The 18,853-nt window shown below is 44.8% G+C and overlaps 1 protein-coding gene across 1 annotated transcript; it reads right to left on the bottom strand.

Annotated features, from left to right (window-relative positions):
• Positions 1-237: 237 nt before the first annotated feature.
• LOC121538579 (glutathione peroxidase 3-like) lies at positions 238-18,360 on the bottom strand. The gene is made up of 5 exons (XM_041846723.2): positions 18,232-18,360; positions 16,783-16,933; positions 14,844-14,961; positions 13,922-14,021; positions 238-1,250 (listed from the first exon to the last, which is right to left on the bottom strand). The coding sequence occupies exons 1-5, from the start codon at positions 18,319-18,321 to the stop codon at positions 1,020-1,022; spliced, it is 690 nt and encodes a 229-aa protein (XP_041702657.1). The 5' UTR covers positions 18,322-18,360; the 3' UTR covers positions 238-1,019.
• Between the last annotated feature and the right edge of the window lie 493 nt (positions 18,361-18,853).

Below are 18,853 nucleotides of genomic sequence, written 5' to 3' on the forward strand. Positions count from 1 at the left end.
AGACTTTTTGTATTTGACTGGCTTAATAAACATATCCTTAAATGTCTTTGTATATCTTACTCTGGTGTTCATTTTCATTTTAAGTTTTTGTCTTTGTTTCAACTCAAAAGAACAGATTCTCTTAACAACCCATTGTTGCCCTTAAGTTGACCTAGACATTTTGTGAAAGCATTTGAGTGGCCACACATACCACAGTGCATCATCGTTTACAGGAAGAAGTTGGCACCACGCCCCATGTTGCATTGACGTGATTTATTGACATGAATGAGTCGGGCAGCAGCAGTTGGGTAACAGGCGTCTGATCTGGGTAGTAGGACCAGGAGGTAGCAGGGCTCCCAGGGTTACCAGGCCCAGCCTGAATGCACTGAAGGACTGGCCTGGACCCTAGACTCAGGCTTGGCACCACAGAATCACTGTTTTCAAGCCTCGCCTTCATACGACATGCCACCTCCTTATGACCAGCAACCCCTTACCCTGTACCACCACAGACAACCGTTCATTTCAACTGATTTACATTTCTTCTTTCAGCTGGTTTCGAGAAGTTCTACTCTACACATGGTTTGTATTGAGTTTTTTTTACAAGGGGACATTATTTTTTTTTTTTTAAGAATGGAAAAAGTGTTGGTTTCCCTGATACAGATTAAGCCTACTCCTGAAATAAAATTAAAGCATGCTCATCTGAGAATTTCCATTGGAAGTGCTTTTTAGTCCAGAAAGAAGCTTAATCTGAATCCTGGAAACCGTTCCACTGTGTTTTCATGTATCTAAAGGGTCAATCTAATACATCTGTAGAATGTTCAAATTCAGCCTATCAGGGTTGGGATGAATTCCATTTCAATTCAGGAATTTACTCAACTGAAATGGAATTGACCCCAGCCCTGATGACAACACAGGCTGTCCCAAATGACACCCTATTCCTATATAATGCATAACCTTTGACCAGAACCTTTTAGGCCCTGGTCAATTGGAGAATTTCCAGTAACGCACTACATAGGGAATAGGGTGTCATTTGGGACGCCTTAGTCGATGTTCTGCTGGGTGGACTGGGAGAAGAGTTGACTGAAGTATTTGATGATGTCCATCCGAACCTCGGACACTGTGACCCGGGGGAACCACCTCATCACAGGCTTTCCGTCTGGTCCGACCAGGAACTTCTCAAAGTTCCACTTGATGTCGTTCATCTTCAGGGGCTCCCAGAACAGCCTGTTGGTGGGGTTCCCAAAGCTGTCCCCTACTGGTGGGCAGGAGTTCTAGAAGGCAGGGTTATAGGGTTAGAACAGTTCTGGAAGGCAGGGTTAGAACAGTTCTAGAAGGCAGGGTTATAGGGTTAGAACAGTTCTAGAATACAGGGTTAGAACAGTTCTAGAAGGCAGGGTTATAGGGTTAGAACAGTTCTAGAATACAGGGTTAGAACAGTTCTAGAAGGCAGGATTATAGGGTTAGAACTGTTCTGGAAGGCAGGGTTATAGGGTTAGAACAGTTCTAGAAGACAGGATTATAGGGTTAGAACAGTTCTGGAAGGCAGGGTTATAGGGTTAGAACAGTTCTAGAAGACAGGGTTATAGGGTTAGAACAGTTCTAGAAGGCAGGGTTATAGGGTTAGAACAGTTCTAGAAGACAGGGTTATAGGGTTAGAACAGTTCTAGAAGACAGGGTTAGAACAGTTCTAGAAGGCAGGGTTATAGGGTTAGAACAGTTCTAGAAGACAGTGTTATAGGGTTAGAACAGTTCTGGAAGGCAGGGTTATAGGGTTAGAGCAGTTCTAGAAGACAGGGTTATAGGGTTAGAACAGTTCTAGAAGACAGGATTAGAACAGTTCTAGAAGGCAGGGTTATAGGGTTAGAACAGTTCTAGAAGACAGGATTATAGGGTTAGAACAGTTCTAGAATACAGGGTTAGAACAGTTCTAGAAGACAGGGTTATAGGGTTAGAACAGTTCTAGAAGGCAGGGTTATAGGGTTAGAACAGTTCTAGAAGGCAGGGTTATAGGGTTAGAACAGTTCTAGAAGGCAGGGTTATAGGGTTAGAACAGTTCTAGAAGACAGGGTTATAGGGTTAGAACAGTTCTAGAAGACATGGTTAGAACAGTTCTAGAAGACATGGTTAGAACAGTTCTAGAAGACAGGGTTATAGGGTTAGAACAGTTCTAGAAGGCAGGGTTAGAACAGTTCTAGAAGACAGGGTTATAGGGTTAGAACAGTTCTAGAAGACATGGTTAGAACAGTTCTAGAAGGCAGGGTTATAGGGTTAGAGCAGTTCTAGAAGGCAGGGTTATAGGGTTAGAACAGTTCTAGAAGGCAGGGTTATAGGGTTAGAACAGTTCTAGAAGACAGGGTTATAGGGTTAGAACAGTTCTAGAAGGCAGGGTTATAGGGTTAGAACAGTTCTAGAAGACAGGGTTATAGGGTTAGAACAGTTCTAGAAGACAGGGTTAGAACAGTTCTAGAAGACAGGGTTATAGGGTTAGAACAGTTCTAGAAGACATGGTTAGAACAGTTCTAGAAGACATGGTTAGAACAGTTCTAGAAGACAGGGTTATAGGGTTAGAACAGTTCTAGAAGGCAGGGTTAGAACAGTTCTAGAAGACAGGGTTATAGGGTTAGAACAGTTCTAGAAGACATGGTTAGAACAGTTCTAGAAGGCAGGGTTATAGGGTTAGAGCAGTTCTAGAAGGCAGGGTTATAGGGTTAGAACAGTTCTAGAAGACAGGGTTATAGGGTTAGAACAGTTCTAGAAGGCAGGGTTATAGGGTTAGAACAGTTCTAGAAGACAGGGTTATAGGGTTAGAACAGTTCTAGAAGACGGGGTTAGAACAGTTCTAGAAGACGGGGTTAGAACAGTTCTAGAAGATAGGGTTAGAACAGTTCTAGAAGACAGGGTTAGAACAGTTCTAGAAGACAGGGTTATAGGGTTAGAACAGTTCTAGAAGACAGGGTTAGAACAGTTCTAGAATACAGGGTTAGAACTAGGGTTGGGCAGGTTGTGTTGTCCAGTTCTAGAATACGGGGTTAGAACTAGGGTTGGGCAGGTTGTGTTGTCCAGTTCTAGAATACGGGGTTAGAACTAGGGTTGGGCAGGTTGTGTTGTCCAGTTCTAGAAGGCATGGTTAGAACTAGGGTTGGGCAGGTTGTGTTGTCCAGTTCTAGAATACGGGGTTAGAACTAGGGTTGGGCAGGTTGTGTTGTCCAGTTCTAGAATACGGGGTTAGAACTAGGGTTGGGCAGGTTGTGTTGTCCAGTTCTAGAAGACGGGGTTAGAACTAGGGTTGGGCAGGTTGTGTTGTCCAGTTCTAGAAGACAGGGTTAGAACAGTTCTAGAATACGGGGTTAGAACTAGGGTTGGGCAGGTTGTGTTGTCCAGTTCTAGAAGGCATGGTTAGAACTAGGGTTGGGCAGGTTGTGTTGTCCAGTTCTAGAAGGCATGGTTAGAACTAGGGTTGGGCAGGTTGTGTTGTCCAGTTCTAGAATACGGGGTTAGAACTAGGGTTGGGCAGGTTGTGTTGTCCAGTTCTAGAAGGCATGGTTAGAACTAGGGTTGGGCAGGTTGTGTTGTCCAGTTCTAGAATACGGGGTTAGAACTAGGGTTGGGCAGGTTGTGTTGTCCAGTTCTAGAATACGGGGTTAGAACTAGGGTTGGGCAGGTTGTGTTGTCCAGTTCTAGAATACGGGGGTTAGAACTAGGGTTGGGCAGGTTGTGTTGTCCAGTTCTAGAATACGGGGGTTAGAACTAGGGTTGGGCAGGTTGTGTTGTCCAGTTCTAGAAGGCATGGTTAGAACTAGGGTTGGGCAGGTTGTGTTGTCCAGTTCTAGAATACGGGGTTAGAACTAGGGTTGGGCAGGTTGTGTTGTCCAGTTCTAGAATACGGGGTTAGAACTAGGGTTGGGCAGGTTGTGTTGTCCAGTTCTAGAATACGGGGTTAGAACTAGGGTTGGGCAGGTTGTGTTGTCCAGTTCTAGAATACGGGGTTAGAACTAGGGTTGGGCAGGTTGTGTTGTCCAGTTCTAGAAGGCATGGTTAGAACTAGGGTTGGTCAGGTTGTGTTGTCCAGTTCTAGAAGGCATGGTTAGAACTAGGGTTGGGCAGGTTGTGTTGTCCAGTTCTAGAATACGGGGTTAGAACTAGGGTTGGTCAGGTTGTGTTGTCCAGTTCTAGAAGACAGGGTTAGAACAGTTCTAGAAGGCATGGTTAGAACTAGGGTTGGTCAGGTTGTGTTGTCCAGTTCTAGAAGACGGGGTTAGAACTAGGGTTGGGCAGGTTGTGTTGTCCAGTTCTAGAATACGGGGTTAGAACTAGGGTTGGGCAGGTTGTGTTGTCCAGTTCTAGAAGACGGGGTTAGAACTAGGGTTGGTCAGGTTGTGTTGTCCAGTTCTAGAAGGCATGGTTAGAACAGTTCTAGAAGGCATGGTTAGAACTAGGGTTGGGCAGGTTGTGTTGTCCAGTTCTAGAAGACAGGGTTAGAACTAGGGTTGGTCAGGTTGTGTTGTCCAGTTCTAGAAGGCATGGTTAGAACTAGGGTTGGGCAGGTTGTGTTGTCCAGTTCTAGAAGACAGGGTTAGAACTAGGGTTGGTCAGGTTGTGTTGTCCAGTTCTAGAAGGCATGGTTAGAACTAGGGTTGGGCAGGTTGTGTTGTCCAGTTCTAGAATACGGGGTTAGAACTAGGGTTGGGCAGGTTGTGTTGTCCAGTTCTAGAAGGCATGGTTAGAACTAGGGTTGGGCAGGTTGTGTTGTCCAGTTCTAGAAGACGGGGTTAGAACTAGGGTTGGGCAGGTTGTGTTGTCCAGTTCTAGAATACGGGGTTAGAACTAGGGTTGGTCAGGTTGTGTTGTCCAGTTCTAGAATACGGGGTTAGAACTAGGGTTGGTCAGGTTGTGTTGTCCAGTTCTAGAAGACAGGGTTAGAACAGTTCTAGAAGGCATGGTTAGAACTAGGGTTGGTCAGGTTGTGTTGTCCAGTTCTAGAAGACGGGGTTAGAACTAGGGTTGGGCAGGTTGTGTTGTCCAGTTCTAGAATACGGGGTTAGAACTAGGGTTGGGCAGGTTGTGTTGTCCAGTTCTAGAAGACGGGGTTAGAACTAGGGTTGGGCAGGTTGTGTTGTCCAGTTCTAGAAGACGGGGTTAGAACTAGGGTTGGGCAGGTTGTGTTGTCCAGTTCTAGAATACGGGGTTAGAACTAGGGTTGGGCAGGTTGTGTTGTCCAGTTCTAGAAGGCATGGTTAGAACTAGGGTTGGTCAGGTTGTGTTGTCCAGTTCTAGAAGACAGGGTTAGAACAGTTCTAGAAGGCATGGTTAGAACTAGGGTTGGGCAGGTTGTGTTGTCCAGTTCTAGAAGACGGGGTTAGAACTAGGGTTGGGCAGGTTGTGTTGTCCAGTTCTAGAATACGGGGTTAGAACTAGGGTTGGTCAGGTTGTGTTGTCCAGTTCTAGAATACGGGGTTAGAACTAGGGTTGGGCAGGTTGTGTTGTCCAGTTCTAGAAGACAGGGTTAGAACAGTTCTAGAAGGCATGGTTAGAACTAGGGTTGGTCAGGTTGTGTTGTCCAGTTCTAGAAGACGGGGTTAGAACTAGGGTTGGGCAGGTTGTGTTGTCCAGTTCTAGAATACGGGGTTAGAACTAGGGTTGGGCAGGTTGTGTTGTCCAGTTCTAGAAGACGGGGTTAGAACTAGGGTTGGGCAGGTTGTGTTGTCCAGTTCTAGAAGACGGGGTTAGAACTAGGGTTGGGCAGGTTGTGTTGTCCAGTTCTAGAATACGGGGTTAGAACTAGGGTTGGGCAGGTTGTGTTGTCCAGTTCTAGAAGGCATGGTTAGAACTAGGGTTGGTCAGGTTGTGTTGTCCAGTTCTAGAAGACAGGGTTAGAACAGTTCTAGAAGGCATGGTTAGAACTAGGGTTGGGCAGGTTGTGTTGTCCAGTTCTAGAAGACGGGGTTAGAACTAGGGTTGGGCAGGTTGTGTTGTCCAGTTCTAGAAGACGGGGTTAGAACTAGGGTTGGGCAGGTTGTGTTGTCCAGTTCTAGAAGACGGGGTTAGAACTAGGGTTGGGCAGGTTGTGTTGTCCAGTTCTAGAAGACGGGGTTAGAACTAGGGTTGGGCAGGTTGTGTTGTCCAGTTCTAGAATACGGGGTTAGAACTAGGGTTGGGCAGGTTGTGTTGTCCAGTTCTAGAAGGCATGGTTAGAACTAGGGTTGGGCAGGTTGTGTTGTCCAGTTCTAGAAGGCATGGTTGGAACTAGGGTTGGTCAGGTTGTGTTGTCCAGTTCTAGAAGGCATGGTTAGAACTAGGGGTTGGGCAGGTTGTGTTGTCCAGTTCTAGAAGGCATGGTTAGAACTAGGGTTGGGCAGGTTGTGTTGTCCAGTTCTAGAAGGCATGGTTGGAACTAGGGTTGGGCAGGTTGTGTTGTCCAGTTCTAGAAGGCATGGTTAGAACTAGGGTTGGGCAGGTTGTGTTGTCCAGTTCTAGAAGGCATGGTTGGAACTAGGGTTGGGCAGGTTGTGTTGTCCAGTTCTAGAAGGCATGGTTAGAACTAGGGTTGGGCAGGTTGTGTTGTCCAGTTCTAGAAGGCATGGTTAGAACTAGGGTTGGGCAGGTTGTGTTGTCCAGTTCTAGAAGGCATGGTTAGAACTAGGGTTGGGCAGGTTGTGTTGTCCAGTTCTAGAAGGCATGGTTAGAACTAGGGTTGGGCAGGTTGTGTTGTCCAGTTCTAGAAGGCATGGTTAGAACTAGGGTTGGGCAGGTTGTGTTGTCCAGTTCTAGAAGGCATGGTTAGAACTAGGGTTGGGCAGGTTGTGTTGTCCAGTTCTAGAAGGCATGGTTAGAACTAGGGTTGGTCAGGTTGTGTTGTCCAGTTCTAGAAGGCATGGTTAGAACTAGGGTTGGGCAGGTTGTGTTGTCCAGTTCTAGAAGGCATGGTTAGAACTAGGGTTGGGCAGGTTGTGTTGTCCAGTTCTAGAAGGCATGGTTAGAACTAGGGTTGGGCAGGTTGTGTTGTCCAGTTCTAGAAGGCATGGTTAGAACTAGGGTTGGGCAGGTTGTGTTGTCCAGTTCTAGAAGGCATGGTTAGAACTAGGGTTGGGCAGGTTGTGTTGTCCAGTTCTAGAAGGCATGGTTAGAACTAGGGTTGGGCAGGTTGTGTTGTCCAGTTCTAGAAGGCATGGTTAGAACTAGGGTTGGGCAGGTTGTGTTGTCCAGTTCTAGAAGGCATGGTTAGAACTAGGGTTGGGCAGGTTGTGTTGTTCAGTTCTAGAAGGCATGGTTAGGAACTAGGGTTGGGCAGGTTGTGTTGTCCAGTTCTAGAATACGGGGGTTGGAACTAGGGTTGGGCAGGTTGTGTTGTCCAGTTCTAGAAGGCATGGTTAGAACTAGGGTTGGGCAGGTTGTGTTGTCCAGTTCTAGAAGGCAGGGTTAGAACAGTTCTAGAAGGCATGGTTAGAACTAGGGTTGGGCAGGTTGTGTTGTCCAGTTCTAGAAGGCATGGTTAGAACTAGGGTTGGGCAGGTTGTGTTGTCCAGTTCTAGAAGGCATGGTTAGAACTAGGGTTGGGCAGGTTGTGTTGTTCAGTTCTAGAAGGCATGGTTAGAACTAGGGTTGGGCAGGTTGTGTTGTCCAGTTCTAGAATACGGGGTTGGAACTAGGGTTGGGCAGGTTGTGTTGTCCAGTTCTAGAAGGCATGGTTAGAACTAGGGTTGGGCAGGTTGTGTTGTCCAGTTCTAGAAGGCAGGGTTAGAACAGTTCTAGAAGGCATGGTTAGAACTAGGGTTGGGCAGGTTGTGTTGTCCAGTTCTAGAAGGCATGGTTGGAACTAGGGTTGGGCAGGTTGTGTTGTCCAGTTCTAGAAGGCATGGTTAGAACTAGGGTTGGGCAGGTTGTGTTGTCCAGTTCTAGAAGGCATGGTTGGAACTAGGGTTGGGCAGGTTGTGTTGTCCAGTTCTAGAAGGCATGGTTAGAACTAGGGTTGGGCAGGTTGTGTTGTCCAGTTCTAGAAGGCATGGTTAGAACTAGGGTTGGGCAGGTTGTGTTGTCCAGTTCTAGAAGGCATGGTTAGAACTAGGGTTGGGCAGGTTGTGTTGTCCAGTTCTAGAAGGCATGGTTAGAACTAGGGTTGGTCAGGTTGTGTTGTCCAGTTCTAGAAGGCATGGTTAGAACTAGGGTTGGGCAGGTTGTGTTGTCCAGTTCTAGAAGGCATGGTTAGAACTAGGGTTGGGCAGGTTGTGTTGTCCAGTTCTAGAAGGCATGGTTAGAACTAGGGTTGGGCAGGTTGTGTTGTCCAGTTCTAGAAGGCATGGTTAGAACTAGGGTTGGGCAGGTTGTGTTGTCCAGTTCTAGAAGGCATGGTTAGAACTAGGGTTGGGCAGGTTGTGTTGTCCAGTTCTAGAAGGCATGGTTAGAACTAGGGTTGGGCAGGTTGTGTTGTCCAGTTCTAGAAGGCATGGTTAGAACTAGGGTTGGGCAGGTTGTGTTGTCCAGTTCTAGAAGGCATGGTTAGAACTAGGGTTGGGCAGGTTGTGTTGTCCAGTTCTAGAAGGCATGGTTAGAACTAGGGTTGGGCAGGTTGTGTTGTCCAGTTCTAGAAGGCATGGTTAGAACTAGGGTTGGGCAGGTTGTGTTGTCCAGTTCTAGAATACGGGGTTGGAACTAGGGTTGGGCAGGTTGTGTTGTCCAGTTCTAGAAGGCATGGTTAGAACTAGGGTTGGGCAGGTTGTGTTGTCCAGTTCTAGAAGGCAGGGTTAGAACAGTTCTAGAAGGCATGGTTAGAACTAGGGTTGGGCAGGTTGTGTTGTCCAGTTCTAGAAGGCATGGTTGGAACTAGGGTTGGGCAGGTTGTGTTGTCCAGTTCTAGAAGGCATGGTTAGAACTAGGGTTGGGCAGGTTGTGTTGTCCAGTTCTAGAAGGCATGGTTGGAACTAGGGTTGGGCAGGTTGTGTTGTCCAGTTCTAGAAGGCATGGTTAGAACTAGGGTTGGGCAGGTTGTGTTGTCCAGTTCTAGAAGGCATGGTTAGAACTAGGGTTGGGCAGGTTGTGTTGTCCAGTTCTAGAAGGCATGGTTAGAACTAGGGTTGGGCAGGTTGTGTTGTCCAGTTCTAGAAGGCATGGTTAGAACTAGGGTTGGTCAGGTTGTGTTGTCCAGTTCTAGAAGGCATGGTTAGAACTAGGGTTGGGCAGGTTGTGTTGTCCAGTTCTAGAAGGCATGGTTAGAACTAGGGTTGGGCAGGTTGTGTTGTCCAGTTCTAGAAGGCATGGTTAGAACTAGGGTTGGGCAGGTTGTGTTGTCCAGTTCTAGAAGGCATGGTTAGAACTAGGGTTGGGCAGGTTGTGTTGTCCAGTTCTAGAAGGCATGGTTAGAACTAGGGTTGGGCAGGTTGTGTTGTCCAGTTCTAGAAGGCATGGTTAGAACTAGGGTTGGGCAGGTTGTGTTGTCCAGTTCTAGAAGGCATGGTTGGAACTAGGGTTGGGCAGGTTGTGTTGTCCAGTTCTAGAAGGCATGGTTAGAACTAGGGTTGGGCAGGTTGTGTTGTCCAGTTCTAGAAGGCATGGTTAGAACTAGGGTTGGGCAGGTTGTGTTGTCCAGTTCTAGAAGGCATGGTTAGAACTAGGGTTGGGCAGGTTGTGTTGTCCAGTTCTAGAAGGCATGGTTAGAACTAGGGTTGGGCAGGTTGTGTTGTCCAGTTCTAGAAGGCATGGTTAGAACTAGGGTTGGGCAGGTTGTGTTGTCCAGTTCTAGAAGGCATGGTTGGAACTAGGGTTGGGCAGGTTGTGTTGTCCAGTTCTAGAAGGCATGGTTAGAACTAGGGTTGGGCAGGTTGTGTTGTCCAGTTCTAGAAGGCATGGTTAGAACTAGGGTTGGGCAGGTTGTGTTGTCCAGTTCTAGAAGGCATGGTTAGAACTAGGGTTGGGCAGGTTGTGTTGTCCAGTTCTAGAAGGCATGGTTAGAACTAGGGTTGGGCAGGTTGTGTTGTCCAGTTCTAGAAGGCATGGTTAGAACTAGGGTTGGGCAGGTTGTGTTGTCCAGTTCTAGAAGGCATGGTTAGAACTAGGGTTGGGCAGGTTGTGTTGTCCAGTTCTAGAAGGCATGGTTAGAACTAGGGTTGGGCAGGTTGTGTTGTCCAGTTCTAGAAGGCATGGTTAGAACTAGGGTTGGGCAGGTTGTGTTGTCCAGTTCTAGAAGGCATGGTTAGAACTAGGGTTGGTCAGGTTGTGTTGTCCAGTTCTAGAAGGCATGGTTAGAACTAGGGTTGGTCAGGTTGTGTTGTCCAGTTCTAGAAGGCATGGTTAGAACTAGGGTTGGTCAGGTTGTGTTGTCCAGTTCTAGAAGGCATGGTTAGAACTAGGGTTGGGCAGGTTGTGTTGTCCAGTTCTAGAAGGCATGGTTAGAACTAGGGTTGGTCAGGTTGTGTTGTCCTCATAAGGGATTTTACGGGAGGTACAGTAAGGATCCCATGTCATACTCTCTCTGGCCAGACAGCATCAGATACATGGGCTACAAATACACACATATATATATATACTCTCTCTGGCCAGACAGCATCAGATACATGGGCTACAAATACACATATATATATATACTCTCTCTGGCCAGACAGCATCAGATACATGGGCTACAAATACACATATATATATATATACTCTCTCTGGCCAGACAGCATCAGATACATGGGCTACAAATACATATATATATATATACTCTCTCTGGCCAGACAGCATCAGATACATGGGCTACAAATACACACATATATATATATACTCTCTCTGGCCAGACAGCATCAGATACATGGGCTACAAATACACATATATATATATACTCTCTCTGGCCAGACAGCATCAGATACATGGGCTACAAATACACACATATATATATATATACTCTCTCTGGCCAGACAGCATCAGATACATGGGCTACAAATACATATATATATATATATACTCTCTCTGGCCAGACAGCATCAGATACATGGGCTACAAATACACACATATATATATATACTCTCTCTGGCCAGACAGCATCAGATACATGGGCTACAAATACACATATATATATATATACTCTCTCTGGCCAGACAGCATCAGATACATGGGCTACAAATACATATATATATATATACTCTCTCTGGCCAGACAGCATCAGATACATGGGCTACAAATACACACATATATATATATACTCTCTCTGGCCAGACAGCATCAGATACATGGGCTACAAATACACATATATATATATACTCTCTCTGGCCAGACAGCATCAGATACATGGGCTACAAATACACACATATATATATATACTCTCTCTGGCCAGACAGCATCAGATACATGGGCTACAAATACATATATATATATATACTCTCTCTGGCCAGACAGCATCAGATACATGGGCTACAAATACACACATATATATATATACTCTCTGGCCAGACAGCATCAGATACATGGGCTACAAATACACATATATATATATACTCTCTCTGGCCAGACAGCATCAGATACATGGGCTACAAATACACATATATATATATATACTCTCTCTGGCCAGACAGCATCAGATACATGGGCTACAAATACACATATATATATATACTCTCTCTGGCCAGACAGCATCAGATACATGGGCTACAAATACATATATATATATATACTCTCTCTGGCCAGACAGCATCAGATACATGGGCTACAAATACACACATATATATATATACTCTCTCTGGCCAGACAGCATCAGATACATGGGCTACAAATACACATATATATATATACTCTCTGGCCAGACAGCATCAGATACATGGGCTACAAATACACACATATATATATATACTCTCTCTGGCCAGACAGCATCAGATACATGGGCTACAAATACACATATATATATATACTCTCTCTGGCCAGACAGCATCAGATACATGGGCTACAAATACACACATATATATACTCTCTCTGGCCAGACAGCATCAGATACATGGGCTACAAATACACATATATATATATATACTCTCTCTGGCCAGACAGCATCAGATACATGGGCTACAAATACACATATATATATATATATACTCTCTCTGGCCAGACAGCATCAGATACATGGGCTACAAATACACATATATATATATACTCTCTCTGGCCAGACAGCATCAGATACATGGGCTACAAATACATATATATATATATACTCTCTCTGGCCAGACAGCATCAGATACATGGGATACAAATACATATATATATATATACTCTCTCTGGCCAGACAGCATCAGATACATGGGCTACAAATACATATATATATATATACTCTCTCTGGCCAGACAGCATCAGATACATGGGCTACAAATACACATATATATATATACTCTCTCTGGCCAGACAGCATCAGATACATGGGCTACAAATACACATATATATATATACTCTCTCTGGCCAGACAGCATCAGATACATGGGCTACAAATACATATATATATATATACTCTCTCTGGCCAGACAGCATCAGATACATGGGCTACAAATACACACATATATATATATACTCTCTCTGGCCAGACAGCATCAGATACATGGGCTACAAATACACATATATATATATACTCTCTCTGGCCAGACAGCATCAGATACATGGGCTACAAATACACATATATATATATACTCTCTCTGGCCAGACAGCATCAGATACATGGGCTACAAATACATATATATATATATACTCTCTCTGGCCAGACAGCATCAGATACATGGGCTACAAATACATATATATATATATATACTCTCTCTGGCCAGACAGCATCAGATACATGGGCTACAAATACACATATATATATATACTCTCTCTGGCCAGACAGCATCAGATACATGGGCTACAAATACATATATATATATATACTCTCTCTGGCCAGACAGCATCAGATACATGGGCTACAAATACATATATATATATACTCTCTCTGGCCAGACAGCATCAGATACATGGGCTACAAATACATATATATATATATATACTCTCTCTGGCCAGACAGCATCAGATACATGGGCTACAAATACATATATATATATATACTCTCTCTGGCCAGACAGCATCAGATACATGGGCTACAAATACATATATATATAAAGCATGGCTTGCCTTGGCATCCACTGTAGTAGGTCTAAAGACAATCACTGAATGTCATTCCACTGTTTAACAGATGTCTATTTCCATTCATCAAATGGTGCATGCACAGTGCACTGTTTGGATGCTGGAATTATTTTGGAGTGGACGAACACACCCAGCTGCAGGTAGCCTACTTTCTGAAGTGATTTGTTTAACAATCAGATGAAAACATCATTTTTTTTTTTTTTTTTTTGGTCATTTAGCAGACGCTCTTATCCAGAGCGACTTACAGGAGCAATTAGGGTTAAGTGCCTTGCTCAAGGGCACATCGACAGATTTTTCACCTAGTCGGCTCGGGGATTAGAACCAGAGACCTTTCAGTTACTGGCACAACGCTCTTACCCACTACGCTACCTGCCGCCCTCATGACTGGTTGTGTTCATGCCACATTAAAAGGTAATACAGTTTTACCATTAAATAACATGCCTTTACTGTTAGGCCTATTAAAAAGCTGTGTACCCAATAGTTCCCCCTGAATGTCACGGTATAATTCCCACTCTGTGTATCCCCGTTGCAAATGTGTTAAACAGTGATTTTGAATTCAGTCAGGATTATAGTGGGACGTAAGTCGCCCACAAAGTGTTATTGACCCGCTGTACACTCGGATGACAACAATAATCACTTGTAGGATGGCAGATTTCTGGTAACTTTCCCAAAATGTTCCAGTTTTCCAGAAGTCCTGGTTGGAGATTTTTGGATTTATTGCTTATTCCCTCATGATTCCAGAAATCTACTAACCAGGATTTCTGTAAAACGTGGAAATTTGGGGTGTGTGTCCAGATTTTTGCAACCCTAATCACTTGCTTACTTTGAGGAAGGTGTAGACTCCTTGTTCTGTGTCTCCGTTCACATCCCCCCTCTGGAATAGCAGGAAGTTTGGAACGAAACCATTTCCTGGTCGGACATGCCTGGAACCCAAGGGGAGAGAGATACGCTTATCATTGGTGTGCTTCCCAAATGGCACCCTATTCCCTATATAGTGTGTTACTTTTGACCAGGCCCCATAAGGCTCTGGTCAAAAGTAGTGCACTATTTAGGGAATAGGGTGCCATTTGGGACACAATCATGGCCTAGACATGCTTTTGAGCACTTAACGGACCTTTTATAATGAGTGCCTCCCTCACTCACTCACTAAGCTATTGCCCTAGATAGATAGACTATATGACACGAACACGAACCACAACACTGTTAAGCCTCTTATACGTACAAACTCTGCTTTTACCAGAGGTTAACAACCCAAATGTACTGAAGGCAGACGCTGGTGAAACCAGGGTTTCTAGTCCGGTGTACTTGGGGTTTAAACTGGCCAGGAATAGAGTCTGGGTGAGGGTGGGCTAGGGGGACCAGATAACATAGGAATGTTATATACGCCTCAGAGAGGGTTATACCTTAGGGATTTGTATATCGCTCCTGGGATGTTTTTCCCAAACTAAATGAAGCTCTGTTGATTGACAGAGGATTAGCCTTTATTGCTGTCTTGTTGCCTGCATTCAGGCATGCAGGACCCTTGCATTAGTTTCAGGTTTATTTCCCCTACGTAATAAAAACATTGGTCAAGTACATCGTATACATTACACCATTTTGTATGTGTATTTTAACCCCCTAAGGTCGATGTCCGCGCCACAGCTGATATTTTAATTAGCGTAATAATACAATCCCCATCAGAATCCGTCAGTTGAATGACTTAAGTTTTTCATGCTAACGGGTCTCTGAGACAAAACAATACTTACTTTAGAGTGGCCAGAATCTCATGATTCTCTCCTGGCTCCTGTTTTCCAAACTGATTGGAGGGGAACCCGAGAATGGTGAACCCATAATCCTTCATCTCCTCGTGTAGTGCATTCAACTCTGGTTAGATCACACACACACACACACACACACACACACACACACACACACACACACACACACACACACACACACACACACACACACACACACACACACACACACACACTGCTGGATTAAAGGTTTCATAATAGAAGATAACACAACAACTAGATCAATCCCATAAACCCTTGGGGTAACTTGAGGTCAAAATAAGATTTCAAAAGGATGCACAGTGAGTAGGGTGTATCCTAAAGTTTTTCCTGATCTGGTCACATATGGACAAGCCTCTTTCTCTTTGTTGCAGACTGCTTTAAGGGCTCCATTCAATCAGATCCACTTTAGCCGACATCTGCATTGCGGTTGTTTTGGCGTGTCGGAGGTGGAACTGCGTTAGCGCTGTCAAATCCACAAGTGGCTCCCGGCATTACACCTAAAGCGGACATTGCCATTGGCTGCACGGAGTCACATGAACAGAAATCCCATGCGGCCTTGTTTACATGTTCAACACTGGAATGTGAGATGTGATCTACACCTCCTTTAGGATGATAGAAATCCTCATTGTTTTGTTGAATGATTTTTCTATTTGAGCGTCATTGTTTCCATACAGCCTACACTTTCTCATTCTGAACTTCTAATGCAAGTGGGGTGGGTGTGGCTTCCTTAAAATGATCGCAGAGAGCAGCTGCTCACCGATTTGACGGCTCCAATGCAGTTCCACCTCCGACACTGCCATAACATCTGCTATGCGGGGGTGTCTGCTATCGCCGGTTAACGCTTCATCTGATTGAATTTAGGCCTCAGTCAGTCAAGCCTGTTAATCTATGTATGGACCTGCTCATTGTAAGAGGTATTTACAGTGAATCAGGTTGTGGGGATAAACTAAGTGTGGATGGTATCCAGATTTTCATACCGCCATACCGTTTCTGTACCATACCAGGGTATACCGAATGTGCACACAAGGGGGCGCTATAAAAAACAACAATTTAGGCAACAAGGATATTGATCCAGGGGGGATTGAACATCTCTGCTGTAACCAATAAGCTTGATCTTGACATCTAGCCACTTAGCTAGCAAGTTAACCAAATGCATAGCTGGAAATAATTTATTTGACAGATCTTAGATTTCTTATATTTATAAGCATTGGCGTAGCGCGCAGTCCCGGCGAGGTGGGGTACGCCCCTGTGAGGCGGTATTGAAAATCATACAGTGCAGGCCTCCCGAGTGGCGCAGCAGTCTAAGGCAGTGCTTGAGGCATCACTACAGCCCCAGGTTCGATCCCAGGCTGTGTCACAGCCGGCCGTGACCGGGAGACCCATGAGGCGGCGCACAATTGGCTCAGCGTCGTCCGGGTTAGGGGAGGTGGACCCGGGGATTTCCTTCTCCCATCGCGCTCTAGCGACTCCTTGTGGCGGGCCAAGCGCCTGCAAGCTGACTTCGGTCATCAGTTGGATGGTGTTTCCTCTAACACATTAGTGCTTCCAGGTTAAGCGAGCAGTGTTTCAAGAAGCAGTGCGGCTTGGTAGGGTCGTGTTTCGGAGCACATGGCTCTCGACCTTCGCCTATCCCGAGTCCCTATGGGAGTTGCAGTGATGTGACAAGACTGTAACTACCAATTGAATATCACGAAATGGGGGAGAAAAAAGGGGTAAAAGTATGAAAAATATATATATATATAAAAAATCATAACGTTGGTATTTCAAAATACCAAGGTAAACTCTACTGTTAGCCTACTGTTAGCTGGCTCAACTGTTAGCCTACTGTTAGCTAATTCAACTGTTAGCCTACTGTTAGCTAATTCAACTGTTAGCCTACTGTTAGTCTTAAGCCAGACAGTCTTACCCAGGTACTGGAAGGTGAGTCCTCAGTAAGTGGCTACGTTGACAAAGAGGACGGTCTTCCCCATGTACTCACTGAGGGAGACTGAACGACTCCCATTCAGGGTCTTAGCTTTGTAGTTATAGATGGTGCCATCTTTGGATGGGTCACACACCTGAGGATCAACACACACACACACACACACACACACACACACACACACACACACACACACAGTGTCTGCTGGTTTTAGTTTTTTCCTTTCAATTAAGACCTAATTGAAAGGAGTTCCTTACTAAGACCTAGACAACCAGGTGAGGGGCACTCTGACAATGAGAATGGGAAACGACTGCAATAATAATATATTGAATGAATGAACAGAAATTACCATAAAAAACAAACAATTAAATTATGAAACAATTAATGTGCACGAATTGGCGGGAGAGAGCGCATTCTGGAGAGACGTGCCTTAGCCACACTCCCCTTCTTCTTGACTCAACATTTAAAAGTATACCCAAGACACAATATCCTTACACATAGGCTTACTATAGGCCTAAGGAATACTCTCACAAACGGTGGCAGGTCCAAAGCAGTAGCAATTTATGGAAAACCAATGCAATTTCACTTATTTTCTAAATGTTATCAAATTGCTTGGCTACCAAAACAAATACCCTCGCGGCACGCATGGTTTACGGACTGTTCCGTCCCGGTGGCCTCCACCATGGATTAGTCCACGGAGACAGGTGGGCGTCTCGTGTGCCATGAAAACTGCTTGACTAAAACAAGTCTCAGTCCACCAACAGCCTATTGACCAAACAATCAACCAGTCAACAAAATGGGGTCAGCTCTAATTTTATCTGTCATTTTTTTTATTCTCTGCTTTGACCCAAACCGTCAAGTGGTTTGTGATGTGATGATGTGGCTCAGTTGGTAGAGCAGGGTGCTTGCAATGCTAGGGTTTTAGGTTCGATTCCCATGGGGGACAAATTCGAAAATGTATGCACTCACTGCTTTAAATTGCTCTGGATAAGAGCATTTACTAAAAAGGAATAAATAGACCATTTCAGTTTTCACATAGAAATTAGTTGCATTTGCAAAGAAACTGGAAAATATATATCAAGCAAGTATTTTTATATTACACAAGTATTATCATTATTTATATACTCAAGTTACAAATGCTGGTAGTAAAATAACAGGAGCGTTTTGCGTAATGGGATCGCGTGACGCTCCAAGGTTAGGTAAATATTTCGTTTTGTCCCCAGATAGAAATAATCAAATTTGAACAACAAGCACTGGATTGTGAAATAAACAGAATAATAATTTACTGCACAAAACGATAAAGCAAATGTGCCACCTGTAAAACTATGTCGCAATTAATTTTTCCCAACCCATATTTTCAAAGTAAATTATATTTTGTCAATCGTAATATCACTAGGCTATATAATATATGTATCCATTTACAGCAGGAATTACCTGACTGAGTGAGTCGCCTGCAGCCCATGGCTTTAACAGCCCCAGTAGTGCCAGAGGTAGGACCCACAGACTCTCCTGCATGACCCGCATCGTCACAGTGAGAGGGACCTGTGCAGGTCCGCTCCTTTTCCTTCCTCTGGGACCTAGTTAATCATCTGTCCAGTGTGATCCCTCCCTCTCCACGCAATGACAACAAGCTGACCCACATTTCCTTCTCAGCCAATACAAATCCAGAGCCCAGTCTAATGGGGTGTTGTTTTTTTCTCTCACTGGGGTTCGTGTTGTTATTACTTTTATAGTGCTGCCGACTGCCTTTTGACAGAGGAGGCATCTAGACAGGTCAGTCACCACACACTGACAAATGACAGAGTAGACATCTAGACAGGTCAGTCAACACACACTGACAAATGACAGAGTAGACATCTAGACAGGTCAGTCAACACACACTGACAAATGACAGAGGAGACATCTAGACAGGTCAGTCAACACACACTGACAAATGACAGAGTAGACATCTAGACAGGTCAATTACCACACACTGACAAATGGCAAAAAAAGATAAATGATATTTAACAGCCTCCACCAGTTTTCTGCTGTTACCATGGGGAGCTGAGCCTCCAGC

This window comes from Coregonus clupeaformis, chromosome 3 (assembly GCF_020615455.1).
Source record: "Coregonus clupeaformis isolate EN_2021a chromosome 3, ASM2061545v1, whole genome shotgun sequence".
Classification (NCBI taxonomy): domain Eukaryota; kingdom Metazoa; phylum Chordata; class Actinopteri; order Salmoniformes; family Salmonidae; genus Coregonus; species Coregonus clupeaformis.